We start from the raw sequence: 25,274 nt of genomic DNA on the forward strand, positions 1-25,274 counted from the left end.
AATTTATTTAGTTACGACTCGACTACTATAGTCTTCTCTATCTAAACATGTCTCTTCCTTGTATTTTTATACATAATGAATTGTTATATTGATTTTTTAGAATGTTTAATAAAAGTTTTATTAATGTTTCTGGAAAATGGAAATGATAATTCTTTAATTATTGTTAATTATTGTGTATAAAGCTATTGAGTCTTCTGAGATATTTGAACGGAATAGTTTGGACGTGTTACCAAAATTACTTATAATTATAATTTAACAAATTACAATTTTTTTAATACCTCGAAGTATCAAATAGTTTTTTTTTTTTTCATTCGAAAACCAATGAAAATTCTTTTTCATTGCATCTAAGCCTTTTAGATTTCCCACAGAAGTTAAAAGACGAATTCATAGCGTTTTAATATATTTTGTGAAAATAGTATCCATTTTCAGAAAGTTTATAATAAAAACGATTTTGAAGCGAATATAAAAAGTAAAGCTGTTTACGTGTGATATTACGACCCCTAAAAGTACTTTTTAGACTATTTTTATTTTGGAGCCGAAAAGGGGTAGGAGTAAGAATGATACATGAATTATTTCTTTACATTTTATTTCTATTTAAATAAGGCGTGTTTTTTTCTATTTAATTATCGAAGTCAATGGTAACAACTAGTTATCGTCATGTTAGGAATGCATTTGTCGTTATTATCTTAAATAAATTTCATAAATACAGTTACCTCGTAAGGTTCGTATCGTAATGATTGAATAATTTGTCAGATAAATGCTTACACTCTTGTTTATGTCCTTAGAATACATTTAACTGTCTTTTCTCCACTAATTTCCTTCTGATCTCACAATCATGATGTGAATGTATTTGGTAAAAAAGTTTCTTGGAGCAGAGGTAAAACTCTTTGACTTTTTTTTGAATGTATTTATCAATTTCATACACCCTATTAAAATGACTTCGATGAAATGTTTATTTCCTAGTATGTAACCATAATCTGGGTGAATAAAAAATGATTTAAGGAACCATAAAAAATGAGTCTTAATGACAATAATTTTTCTTTCAAACACAATTTAACCTTACATCCACGTTTTAAAAAAACAAGCGTGTATAAATAATTATACATGCGTTGAAAATATTTTAAAAATAGACCTCCTCCTCCCATCGACTTATATTCAAATAATATAAAAATGTTAACATAAAACCATTCATTGTAAGTGTGACATTTGAACAATAAATTTTATGTATTTTAATTATAATTACAATACAAAGTTGACTCACTCACATATACATACAAGAACTTGGTAAACTCGTTTAATCTTCTGATAGAAGCTTGCTGTATTATCTCGAAAATCAAAATAAAAGCTGCTTTCAAATGCCAATGTTGAAATAATAATAGGTTTTTGGATCAAAAAGGTCTCTAGTAATTAAAAATGATGTCTCTGTCTTTGAAAACTTAACAATATATTGAAAAGATACAAAAATTAGCGATATTTCTGCGCGTAGTACTAAATTCGGTTCCGCACGTAACAAATCAAACAAAAATTTTTAATTTTTTTAACATAAGTCGGTTAATACTTTTTTATTCAGTACATTATAAAGAATCATTTTTTGATAAAATCGGTGGAAAAAAAAGTGGACGGCGGCTTACATTTTTTTTATATAATTTTCAGTTAATAACTAGTTGAAACTTCAGTTACATACAATTTTTTTAAATAATAGTTGATAAAAAGTTCTTCAAATCTATAAAATTCGCGCTTAATATATATAATTTTATGACAGGAACGTTGGTATGCTCTCTAAAGTTCATATGTACCGCGATTTGTTTATAACAACAACAAGAACCTATCACATTGTAGAACGTATGTAGTACTACGACTTGACTGGATAATAATTATATTATAGAAGTTTACTTACTTATTATTATTAAGTATTACAACATCAAGCCAAGCTATACATAACATAGCTATTTATTACTGACACCTACCAAAACCGTGAAGAATTCTTTATTACCAACATTATTATTATATATTCGGTTTATTGTTGTCGGCGGTGACTTTTATACGATTCCGTCACGTCATGTTAATAATAAAAATATGAATTATTAATGACCTTCTTTTCATATTGTAATTTTTGGTTACATAAAGAAAAAAGAAAATATTTTATATAAAGAGAAATTATAACCACATATATGAAAAATTTTTTATATTAAAGAAAGATTAAAAAAAAAATGTTTATACCTATAAAAAAACATACGGTTTTTTCGTACAGGATTGGTTACAAGACATAAAGTTGTTTTTTTACAGAAAACATAAAATTTGGAGACATAATTAATATACGATTTTCTGGTTATAAGCTATGTTACGCCACATTAAATTGGATGAGGCTCTAGAGTACTTAAAGTCATTACTTAAACCATGTTAGGTATAAAATCAAAGGCCGTAGTTGGTACTTTTCTAAAATATATAAATTGTTATACTTTATCATGGAATTATAACCCCACGATAGTTCAAAATTAAATAATGTTCAAAGACTATTACAAAATCATGCTTTTAAAAGTATGAAAACAAGACATCATTTTCATTTGAAATTTTTAAGACAAGTAAAATCGTCATAATAGTCGGGGTTCCTCTCTTCTCCTGTGGTCCTGTGGAAAACTTTTTTAAACTTAGAGGCCTCCGACTCTAATGACTATTTTACTTATCATAACAATTTCAGATAAAAATGTTTTCATACTTTTTAGAGCGTGATTTTGTAGCCAGCAGGATTTTAATTTTGGAGTTTTATTTTATTTAACATTTTTTTGTATTATTCTAAGAAGAAAAGCGACTATCCGACTTTGTTTTTGAAAATTCCATATTTCAAAATATTAGACTACAGGCACGGCGATTTGAGTAAGATAATGAATGCAGATTCACCGATTTTAAGCTGACGGATTTCATTTACAGTACAAATTTAGATATTATATCTTGCTTGTGAGATCTTACTTTTTATTATTCTATATTCTATCTAAAATAACATTGGGATTTGATAACAAACTTATGATTCTGAAGTTGATTTCAGGTCGATTTTAATACTATTCTACTGTTCACTTTTTTATTTACCTACTTTAGAAATTGAAATTGATACGATAATTACAAGTAAGATAATAATTTCCTGCACTTTCTTCATTTCGAAAGTTCATTAATTTATTTGAAAAACCATATTTTCATGAAAATAATATAAGGTCAGAAGAAGAACGATATTGTTGCCATTACTGTGACAGCGAATTAAGACTTCAACTTACAAACAAAGAATTATTCAACTAAAATTACTATACCATTTTATGGAATCCTGAAGTTTTTCAAGCTTTGAAAAATATCCCCTCAATATAAACAATATAAACAAAACTTTTTGTAGGTACAACCTGTATGAAAATAAACGAAATACAACATTAACTTTTGATAGTAAAAGTATATTTTTAGAAATTCTGAATATATCTTTGTCGGATCTTGAAAGAGTAAATGTAATAGGAAATACATTAAATGTATTTCGAGAAAATTAACTTTAATATACATAGAAAATTTTTTCATATATAATTGTGTTTAAGAAAATTTGTTTATGATTTGAATAAATCAGTCAAATTTTGATTAATGTTCATTTTATCCATTTTTCTTCTATACGGCCATTAAAATGAATATACATACACATATATTTTTATTATACACATAAAATGACCTAATGGGCTTACGTAAGCAATTATCATTTCCGTTTGTTATTTTTAATAAACTTCGATTTAATGTTTGTATTTAGGTAATTATGATACATTCTAAGGCGGTGTTTTTATGAATATTCTAAGCTCTTCATGTAAACGAAATTATTTCACATGCATGTTTATGTAAAAGTGATAGCAACGTTCATTTTTAACCACCGAACTAAAAAAATCATATTTTGACTGAGTATTATAAGTTTGATCGCTGTGTGTGGTACTGTGTGTATGTCTGTCTGTAATTTTTTTGGTTTCATTTGAAAGGTAATTTAACTGAGAGTGATCTTAGCTATGTTTCAAGTGCGAGCTTAGGGTTACATACCCGAAAGTTTGGAAAAGGCATGACATATAATTTTAACATATAAATAATTACTATGGAAATGAATGGTCAAATTACCCAGGCTCAATTCATTTCGAAAAGTGAAATGGAATGAGCATTATGTAATTCAAAACAATAATTCAAAAGAACAATGCCAACTCTCAAATATTTTAATTTTAATTGGTCCCAAAAACTGATAGCTCTCTAATTATCCATTTCATGCCATCTGATGTCTTTGACCATCACTTTAATAATGATTTAAGAAGGAGTGTTATAAGTTTAAAGTGTTTATCTATGCGTTTATGTGTTTCTCAGTGGCCTCGTAGCCCCTAAACGGTCGAACCGACTTGATTTAGATCAATTTATAGCTAAGTTACCAAAAATCGGTTTACAAGAATTAAATCGCATTTCGGGGGTTTTTTAAATTTTGTAATTTTCACTTAAATACAAAATAACATTTATTATGCTAGCCAACTTATTTAGTCCAAAAGTGTTAAGTCGCATGCCTTAACCGTCCATCCTCGCCCATCGAATTTCAAGTTAAACTATATACAGGGGTTATATACATGCTAATCGATAAATTTTGCGATAATTTTGGGACACACATTCCCATTTTAATTAAAAATATTTCAATTTAAAAATATTTAATAATTTTCATTAGATTTTTTGAATAACTTGTTCATGTATAAAACTTTAAAGTCTGTTAACTCAACTTCAAATCAAATATAGCAACATGATCATGTACATCGCAAACAAGTATAAAGGAATTAAATGACAAAAAAATTCTAGATAAGAATATAAATTTGTTAATTAAAACAAGGTCTGCAAAGTGGAACAATTTAGGTAAATGAATAATAATTACTGCAGCTGAAGTTGATCAGTTGATCTAAATGAGTCTAATAAGAAACGGTCTTAAAATTTGATCGTAAAGAGTCGATCATAAATTTGAATAGTTTCCTCCAAAAATACAAAATAATAATTTTCATATAAAGGAGGTAAGTTACCTTACTTTACTGTTAATTCCTTACGATATACAATTAGCTCTGATTTGCCGATCTAGTAATATTGAGTCAAGTGTTCCTATAGGATTAAGAAGAGCTACCACCATATTTTTGAAATAATTATAGTAATTACATTTTTAGGTTATAACATTTTATAAAAACCCACATTGCTTAATTAAGTAAAAGTAGATTTAACCTACCAACAAACCGTTAATATTTGGCGCTTAAACAGAAAATATTAACGGTTTGATATAGACAAACATTAAGCTTTGATATGGAAAAAATAATGTTTCAAAACATAGAACAGCCTCAAAAAAATTAACGAAAAATTTAATTGAAATAAATACTACCATCAATAGTTTCTTGGAAGCGATTACTTTTTGAAATTGGTATTCAAAATTAGGTATATTATACTTTTGTGCGATCGGTTTTCAAAATCGATAATCGGTGTTTTCAACATGGTATTAATGTCACGTGGTATCCATATCGCTTCTGAGATGAAGTTCATAGTTTCCGGGATAAGGCCTAAAGAAAGTTTATCATTTTTTCGAACTTCGAAAATTATTTGCAATATGCCATTCTGTTTGTTTTTATAAATTTCTACCCTGGTTTTTTGGAAATGTGTTTCGGATTTTCGAGGGGCTACGAAGAACTACGGTTATAATTCATTCCGAACGATAGAATAAATCAAAAAGTTAAAAATTTCAAAAAAATGGTTGGTTTTGAAGGGCTTTATCTTGGAAACTATTGGGTCTACGGACACACTTATAGTCTCATATTGTAACAAATTTAGTCTACTTTAAAAAGTTGCGTTCGACGCTCGATGTCACAAACTTGGATTTTTCAGTGGGACAGCATCATAAAAAAGTTTGCGAAAAGTCAGAACTACCGGATTTGACGCAGACTTTAATGTATAAACTTATTGGACAATATAGAATTTAATATTTTTATTCAAGCCCCTTATACCTGACGAGAAGGATATTTTATTTTTATTGATTTATTTATATTTATGTGAATAAAACAAGAAGAGTGATCAATAGAACAAATCAAATATAACTTCAAAAACATTTTATAGATACATAATATGTATATATGAGGAACTCACTGCTACATTTCTATGTCTATAATATGAAAATTTTTGGTACATAAAAGTTTCAAATAGTGTATCTATCTATCTATCTGTCTGTTGAGAGTATACACAGAATATTACAAGTTCCTCAGTTTTTTTTTTTTTACTTTATAGTTTTCAAAAATATTATGTCCCAATTGAATTGAAGTCAGTATGTTTTAATACATTGAAATAAACTTTTATAGCATAGAATGGAGAGAAGCAAACAGAAATGACTTGAAATACAATAAAAAGTGTACCATTTAATAATTTTTAAAAACAACATTTTTTTGTTTAGTTTGATAGATTTATTAAATGAAATTTTTAAAATTGAATAACGTCAGAATGAATCGATGAAAACCATAATATTAAATATTGGAACCTTTGGTATACTAAATCATAGTTTAAAGAAAACTAACAAAACGCTTTTGTAGCCAGCTGAACTAAAAAGTAGAAAATCTGTAGGTTTAAAAAAAATAGAGTGATTAAGAAAAACATTTTTTTATTGTAAAAGAAATAAATTTTTACTTTTAGTTCAGCTAGTTACAAAAGCGTGTTTTTTTAAATTTTATTTATTTTCTATTTTTATTTCATCTAGCTATTTTGAAATGTATTTTAAATTTAAGACTGAAAATCACACCTTATACTAAATAAATGTTTTACCTGCACCTCCACCATTTCAATGGATAATCGAACAACCTTATTAAATTATTATTTTGTCATTGGTCCTTGATGAGTATAAGAAGTCAATTTAATACGATGTGGTAAAGTGTGTTCAAATCACGTCGAAATATTCCGTTATATAGATACATCCCAAAGTTATAAAAGCTTCTTTAGCATAGATTTAGACTAATATCAAAATTGGGATTGTTAACTAATGAATTTTCTCACGAAATAAATTGATGCACTAGAAAAAAAACCTTGTACCAAGAAACGCATTCAAACTAAATGAATAAATCTAGTAACAAACTCAACAAACTATTTGCTGAAGACACTCTTATTGCTTAATTTAAAATAGAACTACGATAAGAGACTAAAATTAGGTTTCAGTAGGCGTTGAATAAATAGACTGGGATTTAAAATCATGGTGTTTTACAGTAATATTGATCAAATGTATAAATGAACTTAATTGGTATTCATAGTCCACTCTTGGAATGGTCTATCTATACCATTGAACACTGCTGACGCTATCACTGTTTTTCCCAAAAGCACATCACATTATTGTATGGAGTGGAATTTTCTCTCAAGCTGTATGAGTAAATATCAAATGCTTTAGATTGGAATAGTTTAATAGAAAATTGGAAAATTCGGAAAAACTGATAGTTTTTAATGATTGAAACGATAAATATACGTCATTTTTTATCATGTTCGATTCATGTAAAGAAGTGTACAAGACAAAGTGGCGCTAACGGTGGGAGATGCTTCAATCGTTAGGAAATTGTTTGAAAGTATTTTTACTTTATTTCAATATGAAACGGCCAACGTCGGGATAAGGTTGTCATTATTTTAATTTTTTTCAGTGTAGATTATGTTAATGCTTCCTAGCCTGTTATAAGATTATTCTCTTCTTCATACACCGAGTGTTAGAAATGTTTACAAAAAGAACCTCAGTTGCACCGCATTCAGTGTAGTGTGCTTGTCTACATTAGAATCTGACAGTAGCCTCAAGCTAAATTTATGAATAAAAGACTAAATAAGCATCCAATGTTAAAGTAGTAAAACAATAAACTTACAAATTCTTGTAAAATAATAATTTCATAAACCAAAAAATAAAAATGGAAATCTTATGAATAACTCAATGTATGAAACAAAAAATATAGCTTATAATATATATATATATATATATATATATATATATATATATATATATATATATATATATATATATATCTACCCTTGGTAAGATATAGTTTTGTGTTTTTCATATGTGAAGAGTTGGCTAGCAGCGACTATGTTCGCACTCTATCTTGCTGTTGATGACGTCCCTAGGGTCCTTACAGAGTTGTATATGACCGCCCGTTAAACCAACCAACCTATCTTACATACAAAAACCTTATATAAACCTTTACTACATAAAGAGTGGCTCCATAAGAATATAAAATATTATTTTGGAATAAAAAATATTGTTTATATGGGATACTGTGTTTAATTGTGAGGCCATTAGCTTTCAAAACCTTTTTAACATCATTTAATTAGATTAGATTGCTCCTATGGATCAAGGTTTTGAGACTTCTGTCGAATTAATATGTTTGTTGGATCCATGTTTTCGACCCAATTAAACGACTAGATGGCCAAAACTAAAGTTTTGTAATGCGAGTCTCCCAACTACCACTGTCTAATGTTGCAGGATTTAATTTCAGAACCCGAATTATTTAATTGTTAATGGTAATCCATAGCCGGATATTGTTATGATGACATCAATCATCACAATAAAGATCGCAAGTAAATGAAATCTACGGTCGTTAACAGAACTTAACGATCACAAAGAATCGGCATGAAAATACCGTATTTTTAATTTACTTTATTTATTTTTTTCTAGAATTTGAGATATTAAGACGTGAAAAGATCAATCAATAGAGTTTTGGTGGCCATCTTTTTACCGTTTTTATTTTTCAAATTCAAGCGATGGTCACAATAAATAATTCAAGGTTATTTGAAGCTTTGAGTATCAGTGTGTTTGCATAAGCATAAGTTTCGAGGCTACCAAACTAAAATTTGGTATACTTTCTTGTTGGCATCTGAAAGACGTAAATTTTATATCTAACTAGAGTGATAAGGATTGTTTTACACAGGTAAAATATATGCATGGTTTTCTATTTTTTTAAATGTATAATAGTCGTAATTGTTCATTGAGTATATTAGAAAAGATGGCCGTGAATATTTCAAATTGTCTATTTTTACAGAAATCTGTAATTTATGGTAATGTCAAATTAAATTAATTATTAAATTTTTTTTAAAATTATATTTATTATTATTATATCTATAAATTATATCTCATGTGTTATTCTGAAGTATGAGCTATAAAGCTGTACAGCTTCATTAAAAACCATTCGCTAGTTTTAGCGTGAAAGCGTAACAAACAAACACACAAACAAACAAACATGCTTACTTTCGCATTTATAATATATAGAGATAGAGATTGGAACACCCTTTAAAACATTCATACAACTGTATGAACTGAACGGCAGCAAGAAAGCTCCAGCTAGGAAGTTACTGGTATTCCTGTTCTATTTCTACTATTACCAACAACTATTGATATGGTACAATACCACTCACTATAACCTCTAGATTACATTTATATCAAGCTGATTTTTTTTCTGCAAGTGTAAAGTGATCTCACACTCCATTTGAAACGTTGATAATATTTTTCTATATACCACAGACAGAAGTAAAATAATATTATTTCTATTTTATTTTTAGTAAAATCCTAACGTCGAATTTTTATATTTCCAACCGAGAAAAAAAATAAAGAACCAAATAGAAATGTGCAATTTTTACAATTTTTGTACCGAGTTTTTAAATTGCATTTTGTTTCATCAAAACGTTTATAATTTTCTTTTTTTTTTCGAATACATGTACAAAATTTTATAAAAATTAATTTTTATTTGAAATAAATGAAAAATGCATTTTTATTTTTCATTAGATTATCATAACTGTGTGTTCGTAATTTTCCTCTATCTCTCACACCTTAGGTGGTTGTTTTTTGTAGGAGAACTTTTGAATCGATTTGGCATGGTAACAAGAAAACTTTAACCGTTTTTAACACTTGATGTCAAAAACACATTTTTGACACTTGATACGCATCTTTAACCACACTCCAGTTTTAAATATTTCACGCCCTTCATTCAATTTTATGGTCAGTAAACGCTAATTTCAACGTACATTGTTATTAAGTTTTATATCGATATTTAATGAATTAATTATAGATAGATGGAATACAAAAATAATTTTTTCAATAACTAATTATTTTTATTCAAAGGTTTATGTTTATTATAGATCACTTACAAACAACAAATTAGGTTTCTAAAAATATTTTCTGTGGTATATGTTACGGTCAAAGCTCTAGACTAGCGATGAACAAAAAAAAGACTACATTTAACTATCCATATTCAGTTAGCTTTATTTTAGCGAAATTCCAAAGGAAATGGAGTATATAAGTGGTATTTGTAGTTTAAACTTTTTTTTTTCTTTATATAATTTTATAAATTTTTAGTTATGAATTTTTCAGATTTTTCAAATCTATCTACAGTTTTTTTAAATATAATTTTTCAGGAATTTCAGAAATTGTGAGAATTTCGCTCATCACGAGAGTAAAGGTGTAAGCAAGAAATACTAACTTCGAAAAAGCTCGCTGTACTCTCCTTCGTTTAACATAAATCGTACTCAATAAATTGAAATACTTCTGAAATAATTATAATGAAATTAGTTAAAATAAATTTAATTATTTAGATTATTTCTCTACTCTAATATTTTCATTCTCAAATATTATTCAATAATCACGTTGTCAAAGCTTTTTTAATTAGCTAGTGAATTAAAAAATAAATGTATATACAATTATGTAGGGGTTACTATTTACAATGAAAAAGAATATTAATCGCACGAATTGATATTCGAAATTATTCAATGTATCGTATACATTCAATTAAGAAAAAGAAAACAATTCACCTTATAAAACTAAAAAAAAAACGAGACCAAACATAAATCAATAAAGATAGTAGAGTATACACACGATTGATATATGAACTGGTATATTTAAAAAAATTATAGGAATTTTGATATTTAAGGAGGTACAATCAGTCTATCGCAACGCAAAAAGTTGTCATCGAAATAGTCTTACTGAGTAAAGTGTGTCTCTCGTTGACGCCAATATAACTAAACCAAAGCAAGGGCTTTGATCACTTATCAGTTTTGACTGTAACATATATATTTAAGCTGATTATAAAATACTTTTCAATTTCCTTTCTCTTACTTTTACTCAAATAATAACAATTGTACTTTATCAAAAGATTGTGTAGGTATATAAAATGTGATGATAATACTTATATATCGATCCTAAAAATAAACAAAATATTATATCAAGATTTTCTCAAATTAAATTTTTGTGAAACATTTTCTCTTTGACTTTGTTCTCTTTCTCATTTTCTGAACAACTGATATTTAGTGACTATAAGCCCCCCCCCCCTCTGTATTTTCTTATCTGTATTTTTTGTTACAACAAATTACTTAAACCGATAACAAGAACCAAAATTGATTTAAATATTTTTTAAATATATTAGAATAATTAATGGTGAAACTAACAATTTTGTCTGTAAAACTGATCGATAAACAGAAAGTTATTAATATCGCCTCGAAAGAGCATATATTCGACGACTTGTTTCTGTGTATTTTTATGTTTTTACATGAAGATGATTAAAGAGGAGTTTTATCATTTTATCATAAAAAATAAAACTTTTTTATGTTTATAGGTACTATTGAATATTATTTTACTAATTAGATTTGTTATAAAACTTTTTCTTTGATAAAAAAAAACCTTTTTGTTTATAATGCAAAATTATGAAATAATTAAAATAATGTTTAATAAAAAGCTATTAAACTGAAAATTAAATGTTTCGAAATGATAATCACCTGAAAATAACAATTGACTGAGTAAATGACTCAAATATTTGTACGGACAGAGTTTTCAATCCCAGTCATTTATCTTTATATAAATAAATAAATAATTCTATGTATGTTGGACTTCTATACGTTCGGTTTCTCAGTCATTATAATCAGATTGTGATGAAAATGAAACTTTGGTAGGGTCTTCTTTGCATATGTTCGAAACTAATATGTATCAAAAAGCTCTTCAATAAGAAAAGTATTAAACGATAGAATCGATAGTCGCAATAATAGTTATCAATTCGCATTCATAATTATAGCATTAACTCTCATTTTGATTCTGTTTCTGTCTGACTAAAATAGTATATATTTAACAATTTTAATACAGAAAAACCATAAATTATTACTCAAGAACCAACTATACAAACGAAACCACAGAAGAATTTTCTATTTGGTAAAACATAAAACTATATAAAACGATATTAATTTATACTATTTAATTAAATTACAAAACTAACTTATTACTATTCAAAACAACATTGCACACACCATAGACCGAGGGCCTATAATAAAAGGCAATTTTTAGGGTTTTTAATGTTTGCAATTTGTGCGGTTGATTGATAGTTAAGAAAAATGATATTTAAATCGAGTTTTTTTTTATTTTCGTGTTTTAAGACAATTTTGGTTTACGGCAAATATATTCACAGAACGTTTACATATGTCAAAACGGTTGAAAAATATCTTTTATTTCTTACAAATATTATTTTTAAAAACTGTATTTCATTTCTCAATAGATTCTCAATAAGTGTTTTACTCAATGAAAGTAGGTTACGTTGGTATTAAGAAACTTGAATTATCTGACGTTTCTTACATCAAATGCACAGGTTTCTTGCAAAAAACTCATTAGCTTCAATGAATTTTGAGATAATGTTGGCTCAAGGGAGAACCACACAGTCTTGAAATTTGCGTGTTGACCATATCCCAATAAATTTACGACACCCAGGTAGTTTTTAATAGCCCATGCGGTAAACATATGAAGAAAATCGAAAACGTATTAGTAAGAGCACGAAGAAGCAATAGAAGAAATATTTCAAAAGCGAGAAAGGGTAAACTGATAATTCATGGGCTAGTATTATCTCAAATATCGTCCAATCGAATTATAGGGGTTTTTATTAGCCTTACAAATCTCTTCAATCAATCGAATATCCGATTTTTGAATTTTTAAATGAGTTTTGTAAGAAAATTAATAAGTCTTACGTGATTGAAAAAATGGATATTATTTTTGGATTCAGCATTCTGATCCTGATAATCCAAAAAAAATCGCATGCAGTTCAAAACAAATTTTTGTTTTTTGAACACCTCGAGAAATTTGTTCGCGTATTTTCTTATTTTTTTAGCGTCAAAGACATTTATTAATCACCCACATGGGAAATATAAAAAATCATAGAACTTTCACATCATTATGAGCATACGGTCTACCATACAGAGTGTATTTTTGAGAGTCAACAATGTTCTACCAACTAAATAAAACAATGTAACACAGAACAATAACACAAACACACAATGAAATGGAGTATATTCAAGCAAATAAAGAAAAAAAGTTATAATATAAATAAAAAATAAAATATTACAATGATGTAATAATAATTTGACTACCCAAAAACAAACAAAAAAATTCCTTTGGGTAATTTTCTGTACTCTTATTTAAACGCGAAAAAAAATATTTATGTTCTATTTGTCACTTAAATTATTGCCTATTATATGAAACTTGAAAACATTATTTAACTACTTTTACAAAATTTATGGAGTTGTACATACTTAGTTACTACATACGTACGTACACAAACAAAAAAACTCAATTAATAATAATCACAGATCATAAAAGTTTACCTAAAAAATATGGCAAGATGCACTCAGTGGGCCTCTGTATAATAATAAATCTGCAATAGCGATATTACCAGGCATTATATTTCAAATGTAGAATTCAGAATTATGAAAGTAGCCTCCTAAGTCGCTTACAAAATTTGCGATCAAAATTATTTTTATGCATGAACAAAAGCAAAATAATGTTGGAATTTCAGACTAAAAACTGTCAATTGTACGAAGAGATAATTCGTGCTTTACACTACACTCGTGCAACTAACAACTTGTATTAAACTAGCAGTTGTCCACCCGTTTTACTGGGTCATTCTACACTTTAAAAGTAATCGCAACCACGTAAAAGCCTTCAATTTCCTGGCAATTATCCCTCCTTTTTTAAAAATTTCATGGGTTTTTATTTGTAAGGAAGTAACCGTAATTGTTTTCCTAAGATAAAAGTTGCCAAAATTATTCTTTATTATCACGGAATAATGTTGCTTAAGACACATTTCAAGTTGATAGGGCTTGTGATTGATTATTTTTATAATCTCCCCAGAATCTAACATTCGGAATATAAATAATATCGAATGTATTAATCCAAGAATCGAGCCAAATTTCACCCATTTCTTTTAGTCATTTTTCGTGACGTTTTTATAATATTAGAACATTGTTGTTTTCTATAATGATGAGTCTTGGAAATTTGCAAACATTGATCACGTGATGCAGTATACATCAAAATCCTGCTTTAATTTACCGAGTCTTCAAATTTTTCCCCGCATTATTTGCAACTTAATTATTGTTTGGAAATTGTTCAAATTTCTTAAGCCTTCGATTCTTCACATAGAACCATTGTTACATTATACTATACTTATATATTTATGTCAGAAGAGGCGCAAACATATTTGCCCTTTCAAGTGACAAGAAATTTTTTTGTACCTACCGAGTCAGCAATATTAAATAACCATTTAAAACATACCACTTTCTAAGTTTTCTTACCGATGTAGTACTTCAATGGCATCTTCATCATATGAAATAAATTAACAATTTCGAAAAGTATATTATTTTTTAGAAAATTCAGAAGTAGGGCTATTTAAACGGTGATACGATGTTGGAAACGCTCCCGAGAGATATGTTGGGATTTTGTTTCTACATGGAGGTACAGAATAAGACATAAATAAAAACCATTAAAAAAGTATTATAATAGGCAAAAAGAAAAAAAAATTGGGAATAAAAATATAATAATAGAAAAATGCTTGGGATAAATGTTAAGTGCCTTTTATACATATAACGAATAAACCGTACTACTAATTTTAATGTTAGAAACTCCACCATAATTTCAATCTATTTTACTTTTAAACATAAAAAAAAGTTTTTATATCGTAAAACTTACAAGAAAACAAATTAAAACAGTTTTTCAAACAAACAAACAAAAAAAAGTGAGAGAAAGTTTTTCTTAAACAAAAACGTAACGAAACAAAAAAAGAACACATGAGTTAAAGTAATTTTGTTTCACAGTATTTTACAACAAACTATTACTTAACTTTTGAGTACAACAAAAAAATATTCGTTCATTGGTGAGTTTGACTCGTGCCACTAAGGTTCAGAATTATATTAGTTTGCTAATGTAGGTCGTGATACATTGGAAAAGAATGAATTGTAAACATATGTGTTGAATAGTAAGCACATGCATCACTGGAATACAAATTGAACGCCATTTTGCAAAACGTACACAGTATTCAAAATCTCATCAACTGTCATTATTAGAAATCATGTTTTATGCCTCAGATATGGTACTTAAGCCTTAAAAATAACATTGAAATCTATGCATTAAGCATCGAAAATATGATGAAAGTTTTTGAAACTATGCTCCTTATCGCACGATAATTGTATGCTGGTTGGGAGCTAAAACTAAAACAATTCCAACAGACAACAAAAACCGACACTAGGTTACCTAGGAAACTAAAACTTTTTCAATCGATTCAGGTGTCCATGAATTTTGAGAAAATGCAAAAATCTTTTTGTAACTGACTTTGCATTTTTTTTTCAAAGTTTAATGTTTTATTATTTAAACAAATTGAATTGTGAAATTTATCAGAAGTTAAAGAAAACAGAGATAATTTGCTGTAAGTACAATGTAATTTTTATGTTTTGTCATAATAAATATTTTAATTAAACCAAACGTAATGTACTCATATATTGAGTTGACAACTAAATCAGAAATATGTCTTTTTAAACTAATGCTACAATTATTTCATACAGTAAAAACTAAAAGTAGATATAAAACTAAATTCTTTAGAGAATTTGACTTCTAAAACAACCTTAAATTATTAGAAATATATCTTGTAAATAAAAGAAGTAAGCGCTACATTTATTATGCACCAAGGTACGAAGGAAATGTAGTTCCGAAAAACAAATAAAGAAAAGAAAAAAGAATTGTCCTAATATACGGAATTCTAACAAAATTAATGTGAAAAGAGAAGGTGGATAGAGAAGAAAAATTACAAATTTTTTAGTTACACATTAATCTTACCTTTTGGTGGATTTACAGTGATTGCCGATCGATATAAGCTTTCTTCATCTCGCCAATCGAGATTTCGACGTATTGTTCGCGCACAAAACAATATCATTAACACTGTTAAACATGCACACGTATAACGCCAATATTTTTTCACACGCCATACACGACTCATTGCTAAACCAACTAACAGGCAATATCCGACACTTGGTAAATATAGTACACGTTCGGCAACCACAAAACCAACATAGAAAAATATATTTGTAGCTGGTAAAAATGGTAAGGCTAAAAATGCACATGCCATTAATATTGTCACATATGGATTTTTTACTTTTGTATCTTTTGAAGATGACGTAGTTGATGACGTTGAAGATGTTGAAGTATATTGTTGTTGTTCACGGATTATCACAGTAGGTTTTGAAGAAGATAATAATGGAAAAATATGATTTGAGGAGGATGAGGCTAAGGAAGTCTTACAAATACACATTGTATGTGACGATGGTACACTATTATTGTTATTATTTGTCCGACATGTTTGTGAATGATGGTCAGTTATGTTATGATGACATACAGGACATTGACATACCGGAAGATATTTATCAATAAATATCTCTGAATTATTAGTTTTTCTACGATATTTATTATTTGAATATTGTTGTTGCTGTACTTTTCGATTTGAGTAATCGATTTGTTGTTTTCTAATTTTTTGAAATGCAATTTTTATAATTTTATAAAATATTGTATAAAATATTAATGTCATTAAATTACGTGAATCAAAAATTGAATTAATTCGGGGAATGGCATCCATTGACCAATCAAAGCTTAATGTCGATGGGCATAATAATAAATTAAAATTAAACGTTGGAAGATATGAAAATGTAAGGAAACGTGTATAAACGGATGTTGATTTTGCTGCTGGATTGTCTGCGGTGGCAAATGTTGGTGTGATACCTGATGCCATATGCATACGAAGGCCAAGTAATACGAATAATGATAATCCTAGTAACATCATACTCCGTAATTGTTTCTGAAACAAAAGAAAAAAATTATCAGATATTTCGTTCTAAGACATCTTCACTTCACTTATCGCTAACCGAATACGAAATCCAAGTTAATTTAAAAATAGATTCAGATTTAAGGAAAACCTTTAAGAAAGCTATAAAAATGCCTAAGATTTTTACAAATTGGTTGAGATGGTAGGAATGTTTTGACTTTTCCTAGCAACGATTTTTAAATCAATAAAACAGCCAAAATTTGATCTGTAATAAAATTTCAATTCAAAACGGTAGATAGAGTCTCTGTCCAATACAATATACCATATGATAACTGGGAGTTGCAACTCGCTAACTGGCGGTAATAATTCGTACTACTTAAAATCAGAAGAAGGCCCGAATTCAGTTTTTACAATTTCGACTCCTATTGGACGATTGAAATACTTGAACTTACAATTTTTTAAGGTCAATAAAAATATTCAAATTCAAATAAGATACCGATATACCGCCAAGTGGCGATAAAAATTTGTACTATTAAAGAGGAAGTGGACCGCTCTTTCAATAGTTCCAAATTAGACTACCCGATTACTTACCATTTAATCAATACGATAGGAAATACAAATTGGAACCATAAAGATCACATTATCATTGAATATACTTCTGCCATTATGAAGAGTTGGAAAATTTAAAATATGATGAGATAAAATCAGTTTTATTTACAAATATTACCTGCACAATTGCTTATATTAGAATAAATATGAAAGACACATATACAGATAAATCCAATAAATACGTAATTTGGCATTTGACTTATCCACTGTCATAATACTTATAGAATAACTTAAATAATGGTTTGAAGAAAACAATACCAATTTTCATAAAATAACCATAAAATAATTTTATTGACCAATTTACAATAAAAGGAACTAAACGAAACCCGTTTTATGTGCCTTACATTTTTTTTCTTCTTCTGACGGTTCATACACAATCAATTGAGTTCTAATCTAAAGTTCGTTCTAGTTTTATATCTAAGAAATGTAAAGTACAATGTTTGGTATATAGATGGTTATAATATCCATATACAGTCAACATATTTTGGAATGGGCAAGTTCATAAGCACCATAAAGAGGATTCCGAAAGTGTGAAAATTTTTTTTAATGAATATTTCAAGATGAAAGATTATTCTATTTAGAAAAATTCAAGAAACTGGTCCATTTTACGACGAAAGGACAAGTTTACAAACACCGACCGCCCGAAACTTTTTTTTTGTTTATTATTTGAAATTTTAATAGTATTTTCAATAAGGCCGTGATTTTGTGGTTACGGGTTCCGATTTTCATGCGGGTTGAAACCGATCCACGTCAATAAAATTTTTTCGAATATTCAATTTTCTAAGAAGACTCTTTTAAAAATAGAGGTTATCAAAAAAATTATTTTTGGAATTTGATAAATTTGAAAGGACAACATAACAAAATAACAGGATTTTTGTGTTCTTTTGGGTCGTATAACCACCCCAAAATTATTCAATGCCACGGAAATCTGATATATTTTAAGACTGAACGACAAGCTTTTGGGTATCAACCAAAGGATAGAGATATTATCTTTCGTTTGCAAGTTTCTCAGAAACTACTAGTCCAATGATCAGAGAAAACTTGTTTTGATACAAAATTACTCTCGGAAATGATTTTTATTCAAATTTGGATCAAAAAATTAGTAGCAAAAAAATTAGTTTGATTCTTTGCAATTCTGTTAAAAGGACGCAATGAAAAATTTTGTAAAATAACTTTACCAGTGCGAAAATTGGATTTATTTGACGATTGGGTGAGAATTGAGCTGTTTTTGAAGTTGATAGACCCAAAATTAAGAATAAATGACCGTTTATACAGTAACAATCAATAGAGTGTTTGTAACTATTTTAAAATATGAACATGAAGAGGAACCGAAAATATATTTTAGCCATATTATAATATTCAATTTGTGCAAGTTAAAATGTACGATTACTACTGATGGTTGGAATATCCTACAATAAATACACACAATCACACATATGATTTTTTTTTTCTTGAAATCGATAAGATATAAAGGTAAGAGACACCATTACAATATAAAATATTCGTCTGTCAACACGATAATGTATACCAATAAAATAAGTTTTTTAAAAGTAACGTTATCGAAATAGGAATCAATTTATCTTGTATCAACTGAATTTATCAGAAATCACCATATATATACTCCGTTCATACATGCATACATACAAACATACATAGATACATATAAAATTCCATACATTCAATTTATACATACATAAAAATCAATTTTAAATATTCCTTTTCTTCTGTAAATAGATTTGGTTTATCAAAATATAGATAGATATAAATAGAGTTTGGAAAAGCTTGATAAGAAATTTTTCACCAGAATATTACCTAGTTTGTAAGACGATATAGAGTGCTGAAATTTAAAGAATGATTTTAAATCTGCTATTTTTACACCCGACTGAAAAGAGAGGTGCTATAAGTGTAACATGTAAGTGTATTTGTTTGTTTGCCTGTGGCATCGTAGGATTTTTATTCGTTTGAAAGGTAATTTGATTGAAAGTGTTCCTAGCTTTTTGTTTTGTGTAAGTTTAGGGTTCCGTATCCGAAACAATTAGATAATATTATACAGCTGAGCAGATTTTTTTGAAACTATCGGTTTATGTACTTTTCAAACAAAAAAAAGAAAAAAAACAGTCAAAATCAAACCAAAAAGACACCACAGAATTTCTCAAATATGATTATATGTCCAAGTTTCAATAAATTTTTTAATTTATGTGTTATATTTTTGGTGAATCTAATGCAATCAAGTGGCAATGAATTTAAAAATTAAGTACACACAGCTGATTTATAAGTGCTAAGCTGTTCATTGAGAAACATGCTTCTCACTGACAAAAAAGCCGTTCACTGTGGCTATAAAAACTGCTTTTTAAAACACAAATTTGCTTACAAACTGCCTCGAAAAAAATAAATATGTACTGAAATCATTAACACAAATATTTTTTTTTAAATATCTACGATCACATTCTAGGTTTCCCGGTGCCACTAATTGAAAAACTCACTGTATATAAAAAGAAATACTTCGATTAAATAAATGTTTTTCTTATAGTCAATTTAATATCTGGGAATTATATCAGAATCGTGTGTTAGAAAGTAGTAATAACACCTACAATTTTTCGACAGAAAAAATTCAAGGAAAAATTTGGAAATTTAATAATTTATCTACCGTAAAAATGGTTATATACTATTTTAACTATTCTATACCTTAGAAAACTAGTACAAATTTTTAAGAATATATGGTTAACTTATAATTTTTCCATAACCCTTTGTTACTTGAAGAACTTTTTGGCTGTTTTTTAAAAGACGCCTACAATATTTTATTTTTTATTTTGTGATAAAATACGTTTTTTGTGTAAGTAATAAGTGTTTGCAATGTTTTATCGTATTTCTATATATTTGAATATAATTTGAGAAATGAGGGTGTGAAGTATTTAAAAATGGGCGTACGCTATCTTCACTTTAGATCCCTCATAAAAAAAACTAATTTTATCATAAAATCAAATGCCATGTACTGATATGAATTTTATCCATTTTTACAATTAAATATTTTATCCCTAAGTATTCCTGCGAGGCATATTTGTTTTCCCATTAGAAACATAACTATACATTATGATGCATTGAAATGTTTCAACAACTTTAGAACCAAAGAAGGGTGTACAAAATTTGGCTACAAACGAATTTTTTTAATAATCAAGTATTTTTTAAGCAGCTGCATTTCATCTTAAAGGTGTTTGATAATTCGATAAAAATATTGAAGGAAGTCACAGTAGGGTTTATTTACAACATATTTGACTTGGGGTGGAAAATGTACGGTATTCAATCAAGCACAATTTTTAACTTTCACCGTAACTTTTACAAATAGAATAACATACTAAAAACACAACACCACCCGGTCGTTTTAGTTATTGTCTATGTTGATCGGACAGTTAGAATAGTAAAACTTAACATCTAAAATTTTATTGTGTAACATCTAAAAAATACGTCATACGATGGAAAATTTTTTTTTTGAATTTTTTTTTTTCATTTTCGACCCTTGGTCAAATATGTTACAAATAAGTTCTTGTATAATGTCATTGTTTACAAATATTCTACCTAGCTATGTGAAGGATATCTAGGTTTATATTAAAATTTTGTATCTTAGCTCTGGCTGGCGATGCCTATGCTAAGAGGCTATGCTATGCCATCTGTTGCACTTTTTGAACTCAAACCATATATGTTTCAACTCAAATAATGTGTGTCTATAATAGCTAAGTTTTGACCCTTCAATACATTTTCAATTTATGATTCCCCCCTGTATGGCTAATATTTCGTTAAACAATACCTACCAAATTCATTTTTGTTTGTCCTAAATTAGAATATTCTTATTAAAGTTTTTCCTTTCAAAGAAAAATTTTTCTCACTATATTTCCAACACATTTGATTTGAAAGTGACGGATCACTCTATTCAATGTGTTTACAAAGAGAAAATAATATTTATATATATATATATATATATATATATATATATATATATATATATATATATATATATATATATATATATATTAATAAATTTCTCTTTTCTAGAAAGATTTCTTCTAACTTATTTCATTAAAATATGTTTTTGATACGAATGAATGGTTATATTTTCATTGTTATGTAGATTATACTAGGATATGTTAATTTTGATTGATAATGTTTTAATAATATGTTGTTATAATATAATCATAATAAATCAGACACAGCCCGTAAATTTGCATAATATAAAGCTGAGGCTACAGAGTCTTGCTTTTATTCCGAAAATATAAAATACATATATGTGTAACACAAAGTTAAATTTAATAATGTTTGAATTCTTGAAAACTATATCGATTATTTTAAAATTGGCTTACTGTGAGAATAAAATAATAAAAGCAGAAAAAAGTTAATAAATAAAAGCTCAAAATGGAAAAGATTTTTGGGCTACAACTCATTTCTAGAACTATTAAAAACTTCAGCACTTTAATCGAATAAATAAATACAGAGCTTTTCAGTAATGTTACCATATTGTATGAATGAAATCGTAAACTATGGTAATTTTTCATTTTCAGTTCTTCGCTTAACTTGTTATCAAAACTGATAAAAACTGTAATAGTATTGAACACATTCTTATGAAGAAATTCAAAAATGCATTACATTAAATTCAACGACAAAGTGACATAAGTTTTGCGGCTTTGTATTAAAATTATGTTTGTTTTGTTTTGTTTTTGTCTTCTGATCTATCACATTCCTATAGTTTTAAGGAATGTGTATTTCGATAGGCATTTCGAATAAGGTTAGCACATCTTGTTACATTTTTTTAGACCTCAACATGGACTGTTTAGTTTACAAGAATATAAAATTAAAAATTATATACTGTACCATATCAGTGGTAACGTGTTACCGTATATGAATTGCTTGTATTAGTTATACATTTGAACTAATGTTTATTTATTACAAATGAAAAGACCCCTAAAGTGAATTATATTAAAATGTAATAGCTGTTGAGAGGTAAAATTTTATTCTATGATAAGCTAGCACAGCTTTTAGGGAGATTTGAAAAAATAGTGAACAGAAAATTTCCGTAACCGAGTTCTTTTCAAAATTTTCTCATTTAAATTTTTAAAGCAGACTAATTTACTGATTCTTTTGGAAAGTCGTTTTTTATAGGAGTGACTGTCATGTTAATAACAGTAAAGTTTAAATACAATTAAATATTAAAAAAAATTATTAAAATCATGTAAGAAGAAGGGTTCGTTTCAACCCTAGTAGCTCAAAAGGGTAGCGAATTCGATTCCCACCTTTACAACAAAAAATTAATTTAACATTTGTGATGTGCTCGTGTAGTGCATGGTATATGCATGAAGAAGGTGCACACAGCCTCTGAAAATGATAATTTAGGAGCTGATAAACCAGCGGAGAAGGTGGTAAAACACATATATGATATCACAACGAGCTCTATAGCCTAAGTGTGTCCTTCCTGGACAGCCAATATGACCTAACCTAGGGTTCGTTAATGAGAAAATTTAATAAAATTTGAACATCCATAATTTCAACATTGAGCAGGGTAATATTCACAAGCAGGTGCTAACTTCACAAAGGTATTTCCACATTTACTATTCTAACATATAGCTAATATCTTTTACATAACATTAATACTGGAAAGTTTAGTCTTTAAAGTTCTAATATAATATAATATCCTAGTACCTGCACTAGTATAATATATATTCAGTGGTAAGGGTTAGGAATATTTAGTATCATGTTTTAAAACGTGGTAGTTGTGAAGCACTAGCTAGACTCAACTAACTACTCTAAATATTGCTACGTTTAGGTATGTATAGACTTGTATGTTTGTGAGGATTATTTCATTCTAATGATATGTAATTTCTAACAAATGTGGATACCTAAACGCCGATTTTTATGTAATTTATTAACTTCCCAGTTTGCAGAAGCTCTTGTAATCGGTTTGAATATCCAAATCGAATCATTCAGCAAATCTTTGCGTTATTAAGTTCCACTGAAAGAAAGATGAAAGCTATCTTCATTTTGTGCCAATCGTTGCATCATAACATTAAGTTGACGTTATAACGTGTCGCTTAAAAGGACTGTCAAAAGAGTGGCGTAAAATTAGGATGTTGGAGGGAGGGGATAAAAGTTGTAATTTTTCTGTGAATATTAAAACACGGAAATTTTTGATAAGTAGCAAAGTTTTAGAAAATCACTAAAACAATGATTTACCTCCTGATCATTTTTCTGTGGTAAAATGATGTGACCAATAATGAAGTTTTCAATAATTTCAGCCCCAACATTAATTTTAAATTCATGTTGGAAATGTATTACTTTCACTACATGAAAATTTTCATCTGCATAGGAGTGTTCATTATAAAAATTAGTAAGGTCCATTGATATGAGTTATTTTGTATGAAAAATAGTGTCACCACATTAAAATTTAATAAAATCGCATTATCTGTTCTAAAGTTATGAAAGAAAGTTGACAAAACGGAGTAACTGTAACTTGAGCATTTTTAGCTTAATCAGCTTATTTTGAGCTAGGCTGATGTAGTAGTGTGCTATACAGATCTTGTAGCGATATCCTGTATTTTACGTTAAAGTAGGCATCACATAAGTTTTGAACTATGAACGAAACTGCACGGTTTGTAGATTTAATTTTATTTCTGTATGTATTTCTCATCCCATCCATGGTTAGTTAGTCTACAACACTCATATATACACATAAAATGGATAGTAAAGCAGCAAGATATGATAAGGTTGGTCTGTCTCTTGGTTATATATTGTAAAATGAATGGACACTGCTAAAAACTCAGTTGGTGGTATAACATTTCCTAGTTTCTCGCAATAACTAACTAATCTGACTAATTAAGAGTTGTGATATTCATAAATATAATGTATTTTAATATCGTACATTGGAGTAGCAAATTTTATGTATTCAGTATACATACATTTTGTATAAAACATCGTTATAGAAATTTTTCTTATTAGTTATTAGAAATTTTTAATTACTCTTCATATTTACATAAATGCAGACATTATATGTTTTTTTGATAAATTTTTTAATGCATTTTGATTAACTTAAAATTCACTGTCTAATGATTCGTTTCGAATAGTTACCTGTTTTTCTAATAATCTCTTCTTACAGTCCCATTTTATATAATCAATACCTTCCGATAAAAACTAGAATTCGTGGTGTAAGATTATAATGTACAATGGATCGTACTCAAGTATACCTGGGATTACCATCTTTGATTGTACCTGGGTGCGATTTCTCTAGGAGTTTAGTGTAGGGAACAATGTCGTTGTAGGTATGTGTCTGAAAATCCTACATGTTTCACTTATAAACGTCTTCAGTGATAGCTTTAACTGCTTATTTCATTGATCCAGGGTATGCTACACGTTGTCCAAAAATAATTGTACTATTAGGTAACTATGCTTATTACATTGTCCGCACTCACATCAACCATTAAGTAATCTTTAGTCACATATTGAGGGATTTGCTCAAGTGATGAGATATTTGTTCTGCACATGCATCAAATATTCCACTCCTTC

General features: G+C 28.0%; 1 protein-coding gene across 1 annotated transcript in view; it reads right to left on the reverse strand.

Moving 5' to 3' along the window:
• LOC123296050 (protein O-mannosyl-transferase TMTC2-like) overlaps nt 1–25,274 on the reverse strand; it is a 280,446-nt gene that overhangs the window by 197,047 nt on the left and 58,125 nt on the right. The window contains exon 4 of the mRNA XM_044877511.1: nt 16,145–17,156. Coding sequence (XP_044733446.1) covers nt 16,145–17,156 — 1,012 coding nt within the window. The remainder of the gene's footprint in view (nt 1–16,144; nt 17,157–25,274) is intronic.

This window comes from Chrysoperla carnea, chromosome 3 (genome assembly GCF_905475395.1).
Source record: "Chrysoperla carnea chromosome 3, inChrCarn1.1, whole genome shotgun sequence".
Lineage (NCBI taxonomy): Eukaryota > Metazoa > Arthropoda > Insecta > Neuroptera > Chrysopidae > Chrysoperla > Chrysoperla carnea.